General features: G+C 48.2%; 1 protein-coding gene and 1 long non-coding RNA gene across 10 annotated transcripts; both read left to right on the top strand.

Moving 5' to 3' along the window:
• The first annotated feature begins 4483 nt into the window (after positions 1-4483).
• Positions 4484-7258, top strand: LOC126991315 (uncharacterized). The gene is made up of 3 exons (XR_007745401.1): positions 4484-4657; positions 6826-6914; positions 7129-7258. It is a non-coding gene; the product is annotated as an uncharacterized LOC126991315 (long non-coding RNA).
• A 1942-nt stretch (positions 7259-9200) lies between these two features.
• On the top strand, positions 9201-15068 carry LOC126991308 (uncharacterized). Of its 9 annotated transcripts, XR_007745393.1 has the most exons (5): positions 9201-9667; positions 9767-10063; positions 10755-11150; positions 14398-14595; positions 14891-15068. XR_007745393.1 is itself a non-coding variant. In XM_050850090.1 (4 exons), the coding sequence occupies exons 1-4, from the start codon at positions 9201-9203 to the stop codon at positions 12770-12772; spliced, it is 1014 nt and encodes a 337-aa protein (XP_050706047.1). In that variant the 3' UTR covers positions 12773-12962. The 9 variants fall into 9 exon arrangements, 6 of the variants coding, with proteins under 6 accessions (XP_050706047.1, XP_050706045.1, XP_050706044.1 ...); XM_050850090.1 differs by lacking the exons at positions 10755-11150; positions 14398-14595; positions 14891-15068 and adding exons at positions 11447-11545; positions 12622-12962; XM_050850088.1 differs by lacking the exons at positions 10755-11150; positions 14398-14595; positions 14891-15068 and adding exons at positions 11447-11545; positions 12523-12962.
• The last annotated feature ends 256 nt before the right edge of the window (positions 15069-15324 follow it).

Here is a 15324-nt window from a genome sequence, read left to right as displayed (position 1 = left end):
AAAGTGGGGGGAAAAAGTGATGAATTAAATATATGAGGAAAAAATGTCCGTAATTTGAATTCAGTGGAAAGAGGGAATCTAGATTTCATTGTCTAAGAGAGAGAGAGAGAGAGAGAGAGAGAGAGAGAGAGAGAGAGAGAGAGAGAGAGAGAGAGAGAGAGAGAGAGAGAGAGAGAGAGAGAGAGAGAGAGAGAGAGAGAGAGAGAGAGAGAGAGAGAGAGAGAGAGAGAGAGAGAGAGAGAGAGAGAGAGAGAGAGAGAGAGAGAGAGAGTCCAATCTAAGACAAAAACAGTTTGATTAAAAGAAAAAAAGACCAAGTGAAATTTAAGATGAAAAAGAAAACATGAAAACCAACGCAAAATTAGAAAAAAATGTAGGAAATGTAAGAATATTTGGAAGGGAAATCATTTGTGCTTCATGGAAATGTCTGAGAAAGAACCTCAGAAAACTTTGCACCAGACAAAGAGGAAATAATTAATTATATGGACCTTAGGGGGAAATATAACAAGATAATAAGATAAATAACTCAAATTTAAAGGAAAGAGGGATTTATATGAAGGCCTAAATAAAATATGCGAAAAATAATTACAAGAGAAAAGACTAATTCAGCACATCAACACACACACACACACACACACACACACACACACACACACACACACACACACACACACACACACACACACACACGCACGCACGCACGCTCTCTCTCTCTCTCTCGACCGTCACTCTTCAACTTAATATCAACTAGAGTAGAAATGCAACGTTTGGAGTCTTCTCGGACAGCAAGGAGTTTCTGACCATAATCTGTGTGGTGACCTGGGTCTGTGTGGTCTCTCTCTCTCTCTCTCTCTTTCAGATTTACGCCCATAAAATATTTAATATTAACGGACATGAAATTCATGCACATGAAAATATACGCACATACACTTACGCACATAACAATTTACGTATGTACACACACACACACACACACACACACACACACACGGCCCGGTACCTCAGGGGTAGAGCGTCTGGCTCACAACCATAAGGACCGGGGTTCGATTCCCCGGGCGGGTTAAGATAAGTTGGGTTTATCTTCTTTCACGTGTAGCCCCTGTTCACCTAGCAGTGAGTAGGTACGCGACGTCAGGCAAGGAGTTGTGACCTCGTTGTCGCGGTGTGTTGTGTGAGTGGTCTCAGTCCTACCCAAAGATCGGTACTATGAGCTCTGTGCTCTTCCGTAGGGGAACGGCTGGCTGTCTTGAGAGACTCGCAGCAGACCAAGAGGTGAATTACACACACACACACACACACACATACACACATACAGACTACCACCTCCATTACTACTACTGCTACTTAACTACTTAACTCTCTAACTACCTAACTAATTAACTATGAACGGATAAAAAGGGGAGGAAACAAGGGAATGGAGGGAGGGGGAGGAGGAGGAAGGGAGGGAGGAAGAGGAGAAGGAAAGGAGGGAGGAAGAGGAGGAAGGGAGGGGGAGGAGGAAGAGAGAGGAAGAAGGACTGGCTATTTGCTATCTGGACGTAAAGAGAGAAGGAGGGAAGGTACGTGTGTGTGTGTGTGTGTGTGTGTGTGTGTGTGTGTGTGTTACCTGCGCTGATAGTCGTGTGAGGTAATTAAGATTTCAACACCTGTCAGTATGAAGTTAATGAACAGTGCAAAGATCTTTTTAGTGGTTTGAGGTAAAATTGAATCACCTGTCAGTCCTTGTGTCATTAAGAACGTATTGGTTGGCTTAGGAGTCGTGTGAGGGAAGACGCAAGGAGTACCTGTCAGTAGTAAGTATTGGAACATTAAGGTAGGGTGTAGGTTTGTGACCCTGGTGGCAGTTTGACTCCTCTGTACCGTGAACCTAAGGAAACACACATTTGACAAGGCTTTCGTAGGGATTTTGGGCATTTCCAGGGGTAGTTTTGTGACCCTGGTGACAGCTTGATCTTTCCTTTATACCGTGCAATAAGAAAACACACATTGACAAGGCTTCCCTAGTAGTAGTAGTAGGCAATTCCAGGGGTAGTTTTGTTACCCTGGTGGTAGTTTGACCCTTCCTCTGTACTGTGAACCTAAAGAAATGCACATTTGACGAGACTTTCCTAGGAGTCATGGGCATTTCCAGGGGTAGTGTTGTGACCTCGGTGGTAGTTTGCCCCCTCCTCTGTACCGTGAACTTAAAAAAAATTTATTTGACAAGGCTTTCCTAGGAGCTGTGGGCATTTCCAGGGGTAGTTTTGTGACCCTGGTGGCAGTTTGACTCCTCTGTACCGTGAACCTAAAAGAAAAAAAAAACATTTGACAAGACTTTCCTAGGAGTCATGGACATTTCCAGGGGTAGTGTTGTGACCTCGGTGGTAGTTTGACTCCTCTGTACCGTGAACCTAAAAATATATATTTGACAAGGCTTTCGTAGGAGTCATGGGCATTTCCAGGGGTAGTTTTGTGACCCTGGTGGCAGTTTGACTCCTCTGTACCGTGAACCTAAAAGAAAAAAAAAACATTTGACAAGACTTTCCTAGGAGTCATGGACATTTCCAGGGGTAGTGTTGTGACCTCGGTGGTAGTTTGACCCCTCCTCTGTACCGTGAACCTAAAAAGATATATTTGACAAGGCTTTCGTAGGAGTCATGGGCATTTCCAGGGGTAGTTTTGTGACCCTGGTGGCAGTGTGACCCTTCCTCTGTACTTTGAGCCTAAAAAATCGCTAACGAAAACCCGATTGGGCTCTATTTTGCCCTTTGGAAATAGTTGACTTGAGGGGAAAATAGTTACACGTGGTTGCCTTATTCACGTGTATGGCCTGTGTTGATTAGGTGCGCGAGGCCTCAGTGCTCATCTCCGGGGTAATAATAGATAGTGGTTACCTTGTTCACGTGTATAGCCTGTGTTGATTAGGTGCGCGAGGCCTCAGTGCTCATCTCCGGGGTAATAATAGATAGTGTTCACGTGTATATTAGATGCGATTAGGCCTCAGTGCTCATCTCAGGCTCATCTTAGATAGTGTTCAGTGTATAGCCTGTGTTGATTAGGTGCGCGAAGCCTCAGTGCTCATCGGGTAATAATAGATAGTGGTTACCTTGTTCACGTGTATGGCCTGTGTTGATTAGGTGCGCGAGGCCTCAGTGCTCATCTCCGGGGTAATAATAGATAGTGTTCACGAGTATAGCCTGTGTTGACTAGGTGCGCGAGGCCTCAGTGCTCATCTCCGGGGTAATAATAGATAGTGTTCACGAGTATAGCCTGTGTTGATTAGGTGCGCGAAGCCTCAGTGCTCATCTCCGGGGTAATAATAGATAGTGTTCACGTGTATAGCCTGTGTTGATTAGGTGCGCGAAGCCTCAGTGCTCATCTCCGGGGTAATAATAGATATGGTTCACGTGTATAGCCTGTGTTGATTAGGTGCGCGAAGCCTCAGTGCTCATCTCCGGGGTAATAATAGATAGTGGTTACCTTGTTCACGTGTATAGCCTGTGTTGATTAGGTGCGCGAGGCCTCAGTGCTCATCTCCGGGGTAATAATAGATAGTGTTCACGTGTATAGCCTGTGTTGATTAGGTGCGCGAAGCCTCAGTGCTCATCTCCGGGGTAATAATAGATAGTGTTCACGTGTATAGCCTGTGTTGATTAGGTGCGCGAAGCCTCAGTGCTCATCTCCGGGGTAATAATAGATAGTGTTCACGTGTATAGCCTGTGTTGATTAGGTGCGCGAAGCCTCAGTGCTCATCTCCGGGGTAATAATAGATAGTGGTTACCTTGTTCACGTGTATAGCCTGTGTTGATTAGGTGCGCGAGGCCTCAGTGCTCATCTCCGGGGTAATAATAGATAGTGTTCACGTGTATAGCCTGTGTTGATTAGGGGGAGTAGTCTAGAGGTGCGCGCGGCCTGAGTGCACATCTCCGGGGTGAAAACAGATGCAGTGATGACTAGTGATGGGCGATAATTTTTCTTCAGTAATCGATTATTTCCATTACTATTGTGGCCAGTAACGGATTAGTAACCGATGACTTTTTGATTACTCTCACCTTAGAATAGATTATACAGTTGTTGTGGTTTCTCTCTCTCTCTCTCTCTCTCTCTCTCATCAATGCTTTACTCTTTCCTTATTATCTCTTTGCTTTCATCTATCGTATGTATTTCTTTTTTACTCTATTTCCATTATTTTCCTCCTTTCTCTCTCCATGTTATTACTATTCCTCAACTCTGTACTTACCTTCTTCCTCCTCCTTCACCTCCTCCTCTCTCCTTTCCAAGCTCTCCCTCACGTCAGTTCAGATCTATGGCAGCTTCTAAACTGTTTTTCACCTTTTTCATCTGTCCATCTGACTCTTCCTCTCCTGTTCTCTCCTCGTTGTCTGGTGGAGAATTTGAGACCTGTGTTTTTCATCTGTGTCCCAAGCTCTCCCTCACCAAGCAATGCCACTTCAGACCAAGACGTAGTTATTCAGACATGTGGCAGCTTCCAAGTTCCTCCTCCTTACAGGTTGTCTTTCCTCAGATATCTCCTGCATGGTCAGGCAGTGCCAACTCCAGCTGTACGGGCATGTGGCACGCTGCCCACCCTGCTCACCGGGCTGTTTCAGAGTGGAGGAGGCTGAGGGAATGCCCACGAGGCTCACAGATTCCGCGTCTCCATGGACCCTGCCGCAAGGTATTTAAGATGGGAAGGGGCCTGCATGAAGGCCTGCTGGGAGGGACTGCCAGGGGGGGTGTTCCACATTCTCAAACATTTGGGGCTCACACTCCCACTGACAAAAGGCTTTCGTAGAGGTTGTGTTTGTATTGCCATGGGCAGCTTTATGAGCCCAGTGATAGTTTGACAAGGCTTCTGCTCCATGAACGTGAAGACCCGACGGATCTTCTTTGTGGCCTTCAGAAAGCTGTGGGCCAAAAGCGTCTGAGAAAACCCGGCAAACAACATCACGTTGCCGCAGCGTTGTCAGAACGTTATGAATGGTTCCAGTACGTTGTTTGGGACTCTGTGAAGTGTTGTGGGATAAGATTTTTGTCCACTCCCAGAAAGGTTGTGGAGCAATGTACCTGTGAGCTTTGCAGGACCTTCTTGCTGCCTCATTGCAGTGTGTGTGCTACCTTTTCAGGACATTCCCATACCTTTTCAGGGCCCTGTTATCACATGTTCACCAGATCAGGAAGTGTAACCTTTATTCAATTAAATTTTCTGAACATTTTTTATCAAAATATGATCAAATTTTTAAAGCAAAAATGAAAGAAATGCACATGTTGCAACACAAGCTCTGTGTGGCACCACCTTGTGTGGGCGAAGCTCAGGCTGTTGTGGGTGGCAACAGCTGGGGGACTTTGGTGGAGGTGACCGCCATGCTTGGTAGACACGGAGCAGGAGGAGAGCCAGCTACAGGAGGCTGGAGGCGGGGCGCGTGGCCTCGTGATTGGTGTCATCGGTCATCAGGCGATTCCTCACGCTGACTCAGACTGTAAATACATGTACACTTGTGTAGGTCTGTACTGAAACCAAGGACTAAGTTTGAATAACCAGAGAGAGAGAGAGAGAGAGAGAGAGAGAGGAAAGCACAATACCAGTGGGAAAAGGAATAAGGTAGCCGGGGTAGGAAAAGTGACTTCCTTTCTTATGGTGTTCCCATTGGCCAAGCCGCACCCACCCAAAGCCAATCCCATGCGTTCTGAGAAGGGGGGTGAGGGAGCCCCCTCTTGCCATCCAAGCCCGAGAAGAGTTAAAAGACTATACCTACTGACCCCAACGGCCACTTGAAATTTCATGGGCGGGTATTGGGGATTGGAACCCCTGCATAAGGTTCATCTTCCCAATGCCACACACTTGCTGTAACTATAATCAATCAATCAGTGGGGGCATACGCCGGGGGGCACGTCGCCGCGCCCACCTTATGACGCCAAGCCCAGGTCCCCCCTGGCGAGTCTCCGCGCAGGCCCCCTTCCCTATCAACTCGACACAATCCTCCAAACACCTATCCCCTATTCTTCAACAGCACTCAGCTGTCACCTTCTTCAACATTAAATATCTTCGGTCTATCCTTAACTCAACATCTTAACTGGAAACTTCACATCTTCTCTCTCACTAAATCAGCTTCCTCGAGGCTGGGCGTTCTGTACCGTCTCCGCCAGTTCTTCTCCCCCGCACAGTTGCTATCCATATACAAGGGCATTCTCCGCCCTCGTATGGAGTATGCATCTCACATGTGGGGGGGCTCCACTTGCACAGCTTTTCTGGACAGAGTGGAGTCTAAGGCTCTTCGTCTCATCAGCTCTCCTCCTCTTACTGATAGTCTTCTACCTCTTAAATTCCGCCGCCATGTTGCCTCTTTTTCTATCTTCTATCGATATTTCCACGCTGACTGCTCTTCTGAACTTGCTAACTGCATGCCCCCCCCGCCCCCCCCCGCGGCCTCGCCACACACGACTTTCTACTCAAGCTCATCCCTACAATGTCCAAACCCCTTATGCAAGAGTTAACCAGCATCTTCATTCTTTCATCCTTAATGCTGGTAAACTCTGGAACAATCTTCCTTCATCTGTATTTCCTCCTGCCTACGACTTGAACTCTTTCAAGAGGAGGGTAACAGGACACCTCCTGAAGTTGACTTCTCTTTCAGCCACTCCTCTCCAATCTTTTTAGGGGCAGTTAGTTGTGTGTGTGTGTGTGTGTGTGTGTGTGTGTGTTTTTTAAGCCCTTGATCTGTCTCCTTTGCTGTAAAAAAAAAAAAAAAAAAAAAAGTACCTCCTGGAAAGATCTATTGACTTGCTCAAGCTACGAGCTCCGTGGGCGTCCCCTTGGCCTCCTCCACTCAAGATTGTTTCTTACAGAGACAACCCGATGAGCAGGATCAGCTTCAGGGTAACGTGCCACGTGCCCGTATAGCCGGAGTTGGCATTGACGGACTATAGCTATGCAGGTAAGGTAATATATGTCAAATCAGTCTCACGGAGTAGTTGCCAGCTTGACACAAAGTCATTCCAGCGATATCCCGTGATTCTGCGTAGACACTTATTACCAAAGGCATCAAGCTGCCTCTCCAAGTCCCCATTTATTGTCCATGTCTCACAACCATAGAGTAAGACAGGGAGCACAAGGGACTTGAAGGTCCGGATCTTTGTCCTTCTGCACAGGTACCGACAACGCCATATACTCGTGCTGAGCGAGTCCATAACACCGTGGGCCAGACCAATCCGCCGTTAGACTTCCTGGCGAGACTCACCGTTGTTACAAACTACGCTACCAAGATACGTGAAACTTTCTGAGATCTCTACGTCCTCGCCACACGCATGAACAGACTGTACTGTGTCATCCAGCAAGCCTCCAAACACCTGTACCTTGGTCTTGGCCCAGGAGACCTGAAGTCCCATGGGCTTTGCCTCCTCGTGCAGTGCCTTGAGAGCCATCACCAAAACCCCCAGCGACTCCGCCAGGATTACTGCATCATCAACAAAAACAAGGTCAGTGACCCTGGTATTGCCAATGTATAAGCCCCCCCCCCCCCCACCACCACCACACACACACACTTCACAGCACTCTGTCCCATAATACAGGCCAGTCAGCAGACCAATAGTCCTCGCAGGAATCCCACGGAGTCGCAGAAGATCCCAGAGTGCCTCGCGATGCACTGAGTCAAACGCCTTCTTGAGATGGACATAGGCTGCAAGCATCCCCTGTCCAAACTCACGTTGGTGTTCCACCAGTACGCTAGGATACGGCCAGTTGTTGACTTAGCAGGCGTGAACCCAGACTGTTCAGGTCTCTGCAGCTTCAGCAGCTGGCTGCGAATGCACCAGCAATAGGTGGGCAAGCCCCTTGCCTGGCACACTGAGCGGTGTAATACCACGGTAGTTGTTGCAGTCCACCAACAGTTTGGCCCACAGTAACTCCCTACATATTCATTATTCAAAGAAACAAAAAAACCCAGTCAGTGCAACATGGTCTAGAGTAAGGGAAGGAGAAATGGCAAGCTGCATTTATGCTGAGCAAATTTAGCCCCAAAAAGTTACAAATATGGAAGTGTACATGTTGATGGCTGCTTTTAATTGATATTATAAGCAGCACACCATGGATTGTTCCCCTCACCCCATACTTTTTTGTGTGTGTTGTACCTGTTGTTGTTGTTGACTCTAAGATAGTGACTTGCTAGGAATTATAGATGTCAGGGCCGACAGAACCAGGGTGTGAGGTGAAATTATAAGTTTTTTATAACCTTTACCGGGCGGGATGGAGCACACTTAACACCAGACAGAGAACCAGGTGGAGAGGTGGAATTATAACCTTTGTTGGGGCAGGATGGAGCACACTAACACCAGACAGAGAACCAGGTGGAGAGGTGGAGTTATAACCTTTGCTGGGGCAGGATGGAGCACACTAACACCAGACAGAGAACCAGGTGGAGAGATGGAATTATAACCTTTGCCAGGGCGGGATGGAGCACACTAACACCAGACAGAGAACCAGATGGAGAGGTGGAATTATAACTTTTGTAGGAACAGGATGGAGCACACTAACACCAGACAGAGAACCAGGTGGAGAGGTGGAATTATAACTTTTGTAGGAACAGGATGGAGCACACTAACACCAGACAGAGAACCAGATGGAGAGGTGGAATTATAACTTTTGTAGGAACAGGATGGAGCACACTAACACAAGACAGAGAACCAGGTGGAGAGGTGGAATTATAACCTTTGCCAGGGCGGGATGGAGCACACTAACACCAGACAGAGAACCAGGTGGAGAGGTGGAATTATAACCTTTGTTGGGGCAGGATGGAGCACACTAACACCAGACAGAGAACCAGGTGGAGAGGTGGAATTATAACCTTTGTTGGGGCAGGATGGAGCACACTAACACCAGACAGAGAACCAGGTGGAGAGGTGGAATTATAACCTTTGTTGGAGCAGGATGGAGCACACTAACACCAGACAGAGAACCAGGTGGAGAGGTGGAATTATAACTTTTGTTGGAGCAGGATGGAGCACACTAACACCAGACAGAGAACCAGGTGGAGAGGTGGAATTATAACTTTTGTTGGGGCAGGATGGAGCACACTAACACCAGACAGAGAACCAGGTGGAGAGGTGGAATTATAACTTTTGTTGGGGCAGGATGGAGCACACTAACGCCAGACAGAGGAATATACTAACATGACAGGAGAGTTAGAGCATCCTAGGAAATGCCATAATCCTGTAGTGGACTGTTGATGATTAACCTGTCCACTGCAATTGTCAGGGATTTGTCCTTCTCTGGTAGCCTGGTAACATACACTCTCAGGTCTTTCTCTGCCTCTGTGGTGGATAGTGGAGTGTTTGCCATGTGGTATTGGTGTGCTGGATATCCCTTCACTGGTAGCCTGGTAACATACACTCCCAGGTCTTTCTCTGCCTCTGTGGTGGATAGTGAAGTGTTTCCCATGTGGTATTGGTGTGCTGGATATCCCTTCACTGGTAGCCTGGTAACATACACTCCCAGGTCTTTCTCTGGCTCTGTGGTGGATAGTGGAGTGTTTCCCATGTGGTATTGGTGTGCTGGATATCCCTTCACTGGTAGCCTGGTAACATACACTCCCAGGTCTTTCTCTGCCTCTGTGGTGGATAGTGGAGTGTTTCCCATGTGGTATTGGTGTGCTGGATATCCCTTCACTGGTAGCCTGGTAACATACACTCCCAGGTCTTTCTCTGCCTCTATGGTGGATAGTGGAGTGTTTCCCATGTGGTATTGGTGTGCTGGATATCCCTTCATTGGTAGCCTGGTAACATACACTCCCAGGTCTTTCTCTGCCTCTGTGGTGGATAGTGGAGTGTTTCCCATGTGGTATTGGTGTGCTGGATATCCCTTCACTGGTAGCCTGGTAACATATAGTCCCATGTCTTTCTCTGCCTCTGTGGTGGATAGTGGAGTGTTTCCCATGTGGTATTGGTGTGCTGGATATCCCTTCACTGGTAGCCTGGTAACATACACTCCCAGGTCTTTCTCTGCCTCTGTGGTGGATAGTGGAGTGTTTCCCATGTGGTATTGGTGTGCTGGATATCCCTTCACTGGTAGCCTGGTAACATACACTCCCAGGTCTTTCTCTGCCTCTATGGTGGATAGTGGAGTGTTTCCCATGTGGTATTGGTGTGCTGGATATCCCTTCACTGGTAGCCTGGTAACATACACTCCCAGGTCTTTCTCTGCCTCTGTGGTGGATAGTGGAGTGTTTCCCATGTGGTATTGGTGTGCTGGATATCCCTGCACTGGTAGCCTGGTAACATATACTCCCAGGTCTTTCTCTGCCTCTGTGGTGGATAGTGGAGTGTTTCCCATGTGATATTGGTGTGCTGGATATCCCTGCACTGGTAGCCTCGTAACATACGCCCAGGTCTTTCTCTGCCTCTGTGGTGGATAGTGGAGTGTTTCCCATGTGGTATTAGTGTGCTGGGTATCCCTTCACTGATAGTCTGGTAACATATACTCCCAGGTGTTTCTTTGGCTCTGTGATGGATAGTGGAGTGTTTCCCATGTGGTATTGGTGTGCTGGATATCCCTTCGCTGGTAGCCTGGTAACATATACTCCCAGGTCTTTCTCTGCCTCTGTGGTGGATAGTGGACTATTTCCCATGTGGTATTGGTGTGCTGGATATCCCTGCACTGGTAGCCTGGTAACATATAGTCCCAGGTCTTTCTCTACCTCTATGGTGGATAGTGGAGTGTTTCCCATGTGGTATTGGTGTGCTGGATATCCCTTCACTGGTAGCCTGGTAACATACACTCCCAGGTCTTTCTCTGCCTCTGTGGTGGATAGTGGAGTGTTTCCCATGTGGTATTGGTGTGCTGGATATCCCTGCACTGGTAGCCTGGTAACATATACTCCCAGGTCTTTCTCTGCCTCTGTGGTGGATAGTGGAGTGTTTCCCATGTGGTATTAGTGTGCTGGGTATCCCTTCACTGATAGTCTGGTAACATATACTCCCAGGTGTTTCTTTGGCTCTGTGGTGGATAGTGGAGTGTTTCCCATGTGGTATTGGTGTGCTGGATATCCCTTCGCTGGTAGCCTGGTAACATATACTCCCAGGTCTTTCTCTGCCTCTGTGGTGGATAGTGGACTATTTCCCATGTGGTATTGGTGTGCTGGATATCCCTTCACTGGTAGCCTGATAACATACACTCCCAGGTCTTTCTCTGGCTCTGTGGTGGATAGTGGAGTGTTTCCCATGTGGTATTGGTGTGCTGGATATCCCTTCTCTGGTAGCCTGGTAACATATACCCCAGGTCTTTCTCTGCCTCTGTGGTGGATAGTGGACTGTTTCTCATGTGGTATTGGTGTGCTAGATATCCCTTCACTGGTAGCCTGGTAACATACACTCCCAGGTCTTTCTCTGGCTCTGTGGTGGATAGTGGAGTGTTTCCCATGTGGTATTGGTGTGCTGGATATCCCTTCACTGGTAGCCTGATAACATACACCCCCAGGTCTTTCTCTGCCTCTGTGGTGGATAGTGGAGTGTTTCCCATGTGGTATTGGTGTGCTGGATATCCCTTCACTGGTAGCCTGGTAACATACACTCCCAGGTCTTTCTCTGCCTCTGTGGTGAATAGTGGAGTGTTTCCCATGTGGTATTGGTGTGCTGGATATCCCTTCACTGGTAGCCAGTTAACATACACACACAGGTCTTTCTCTGTGGTGGATAGTGGAGTGTTTCATGTGGTATTGGTGTGCTGGATACCCTTCACTGGTAGCCTGGTAACATACACTCCCAGGTCTTTCTCTGCCTCTGTGGTGGATAGTGGAGTGTTTCCATGTGGTATTGGTGTGCTGGATATCCTTCACTGGTAGCCTGGTAACATACACTCCAGGTCTTTCTCTGCCTCTGTGGTGGATAGTGGAGTGTTTCCATGTGGTATTGGTGTGCTGGATATCCCTTCACTGGTAGCCTGGTAACATACACTCCCAGGTCTTTCTCTGCCTCTATGGTGGATAGTGGAGTGTTTCCCATGTGGTATTGGTGTGCTGGATATCCCTTCACTGGTAGCCTGGTAACATACACTCCCAGGTCTTTCTCTGCCTCTGTGGTGGATAGTGGAGTGTTTCCCATGTGGTATTGGTGTGCTGGATATCCCTGCACTGGTAGCCTGGTAACATATACTCCCAGGTCTTTCTCTGCCTCTGTGGTGTATAGTGGAGTGTTTCCCATGTGATATTGGTGTGCTGGATATCCCTGCACTGGTAGCCTGGTAACATATACTCCCAGGTCTTTCTCTGCCTCTGTGGTGGATAGTGGAGTGTTTCCCATGTGGTATTAGTGTGCTGGGTATCCCTTCACTGATAGTCTGGTAACATATACTCCCTGGTGTTTCTTTGGCTCTGTGATGGATAGTGGAGTGTTTCCCATGTGGTATTGGTGTGCTGGATATCCCTTCGCTGGTAGCCTGGTAACATATACTCCCAGGTCTTTCTCTGCCTCTGTGGTGGATAGTGGACTATTTCCCATGTGGTATTGGTGTGCTGGATATCCCTGCACTGGTAGCCTGGTAACATAGAGTCCCAGGTCTTTCTCTGCCTCTATGGTGGATAGTGGAGTGTTTCCCATGTGGTATTGGTGTGCTGGATATCCCTTCACTGGTAGCCTGGTAACATACACTCCCAGGTCTTTCTCTGCCTCTGTGGTGGATAGTGGAGTGTTTCCCATGTGGTATTGGTGTGCTGGATATCCCTGCACTGGTAGCCTGGTAACATATACTCCCAGGTCTTTCTCTGCCTCTGTGGTGGATAGTGGAGTGTTTCCCATGTGGTATTAGTGTGCTGGGTATCCCTTCACTGATAGTCTGGTAACATATACTCCCAGGTGTTTCTTTGGCTCTGTGGTGGATAGTGGAGTGTTTCCCATGTGGTATTGGTGTGCTGGATATCCCTTCGCTGGTAGCCTGGTAACATATACTCCCAGGTCTTTCTCTGCCTCTGTGGTGGATAGTGGACTATTTCCCATGTGGTATTGGTGTGCTGGATATCCATTTACTGGTAGCCTGATAACATACACTCCCAGGTCTTTCTCTGGCTCTGTGGTGGATAGTGGACTATTTCCCATGTGGTATTGGTGTGCTGGATATCCCTTTACTGGTAGCCTGATAACATACACTCCCAGGTCTTTCTCTGGCTCTGTGGTGGATAGTGGAGTGTTTCCCATGTGGTATTGGTGTGCTGGATATCCCTTCGCTGGTAGCCTGGTAACATATACTCCCAGGTCTTTCTCTGCCTCTGTGGTGGATAGTGGACTGTTTCTCATGTGGTATTGGTGTGCTAGATATCCCTTCACTGGTAGCCTGGTAACATACACTCCCAGGTCTTTCTCTGGCTCTGTGGTGGATAGTGGAGTGTTTCCCATGTGGTATTGGTGTGCTGGATATCCCTTCACTGGTAGCCTGATAACATACACTCCCAGGTCTTTCTCTGCCTCTGTGGTGGATAGTGGAGTGTTTCCCATGTGGTATTGGTGTGCTGGATATCCCTTCACTGGTAGCCTGGTAACATACACTCCCAGGTCTTTCTCTGGCTCTGTGGTGGATAGTGGAGTGTTTCCCATGTGGTATTGGTGTGCTGGATATCCCTTCACTGGTAGCCTGATAACATACACTCCCAGGTCTTTCTCTGCCTCTGTGGTGGATAGTGGAGTGTTTGCCATGTGGTATTGGTGTGCTGGATATCCCTTCACTGGTAGCCTGGTAACATACACTCCCAGGTCTTTCTCTGCCTCTGTGGTGGATAGTGGAGTGTTTGCCATGTGGTATTGGTGTGCTGGATATCCCTTCACTGGTAGCCTGGTAACATACACTCCCAGGTCTTTTTCTGCCTCTGTGGTGGATAGTGGAGTGTTTGCCATGTGGTATTGGTGTGCTGGATATCCCTTCACTGGTAGCCTGGTAACATACACTCCCAGGTCTTTCTCTGCCTCTGTGGTGGATAGTGGAGTGTTTCCCATGTGGTATTGGTGTGCTGGATATCCCTTCACTGGTAGCCTGGTAACATACACTCCCAGGTCTTTCTCTGCCTCTGTGGTGGATAGTGGAGTGTTTCACATGTGGTATTGGTGTGCTGGATATCCCTTCACTGGTAGCCTGGTAACATACACTCCCAGGTCTTTCTCTGCCTCTGTGGTGGATAGTGGAGTGTTTGCAATGTGGTATTGGTGTGCTGGATATCCCTTCACTGGTAGCCTGGTAACATACACTCCCAGGTCTTTCTCTGTGGTGGATAGTGGAGTGTTTGCCATGTGGTATTGGTGTGCTGGATATCCCTTCACTGGTAGCCTGGTAACATACACTCCCAGGTCTTTCTCTGGCTCTGTGGTGGATAGTGGAGTGTTTCTCATGTGGTATTGGTGTGCTGGATATCCCTTCGCTGGTAGCCTGGTAACATACACTCCCAGGTCTTTCTCTGCCTCTGTGGTGGATAGTGGAGTGTTTCCCATGTGGTATTGGTGTGCTGGATATCCCTTCACTGGTAGCCTGATAACATACACTCCCAGGTCTTTCTCTGCCTCTGTGGTGGATAGTGGAGTGTTTCCCATGTGGTATTGGTGTGCTGGATATCCCTTCACTGGTAGCCTGGTAACATACACTCCCAGGTCCTTCTCTGCCTCTGTGGTGGACAGTGGAGTGTTTCCCATGTGGTATTGGTGTGCTGGATATCCCTTCACTGGTAGCCTGATAACACACTCCCAGGTCTTTTTCTGCCTCTGTGGTGGATAGTGGAGTGTTTCCCATGTGGTATTGGTGTGCTGGATATCCCTTCACTGGTAGCCTGGTAACATACACTCCCAGGTTTTTCTCTGCCTCTGTGGTGGATAGTGGAGTGTTTGCCATGTGGTATTGGAGTGCTGGATATCCCTTCACTGGTAGCCTGGTAACATACACTCCCAGGTCTTTCTCTGCCTCTGTGGTGGATAGTGGAGTGTTTCTCATGTGGTATTGGTGTGCTGGATATCCCTTCACTGGTAGCCTGGTAACATACACTCCCAGGTCTTTCTCTGCCTCTGTGGTGGATAGTGGAGTGTTTCCCATGTGGTATTGGTGTGCTGGATATCCCTTCACTGGTAGCCTGGTAACATACACTCCCCGGTCTTTCTCTGCCTCTGTGGTGGATAGTGGAGTGTTTGCCATGTGGTATTGGTGTGCTGGATATCCCTTCACTGGTAGCCTGGTAACATACACTCCCAGGTCTTTCTCTGCCTCTGTGGTGGATAGTGGAGTGTTTGCCATGTGGTATTGGTGTGCTGGATATCCCTTCACTGGTAGCCTGGTAACATACACTCCCAGGTCTTTCTCTGCCTCTGTGGTGGATAGTGGAGTGTTTC

This window comes from Eriocheir sinensis, unplaced genomic scaffold, assembly GCF_024679095.1.
Source record: "Eriocheir sinensis breed Jianghai 21 unplaced genomic scaffold, ASM2467909v1 Scaffold259, whole genome shotgun sequence".
In the NCBI taxonomy this organism is placed as follows: domain Eukaryota; kingdom Metazoa; phylum Arthropoda; class Malacostraca; order Decapoda; family Varunidae; genus Eriocheir; species Eriocheir sinensis.
This window is presented reverse-complemented; position numbering and strand designations above follow the sequence as displayed.

What these genes read in the sequence shown, in the direction of transcription:
- LOC126991308 (XM_050850087.1), top strand. Translation starts at nt 9,201, where the DNA reads ATGATTAACCTGTCCACTGCAATTGTCAGGGATTTGTCCTTCTCTGGT. An exon ending in CTGGTAACATACACTCCCAG is followed by an intron (nt 9,668 to 9,766) that starts GTCTTTCTCTGC and finishes ATACACTCCCAG; the next exon opens with GTCTTTCTCTGCCTCTGTGG. An exon ending in CTGGTAACATACACTCCCAG is followed by an intron (nt 10,163 to 11,928) that starts GTCTTTCTCTGC and finishes ATACACTCCCAG; the next exon opens with GTCTTTCTCTGCCTCTATGG.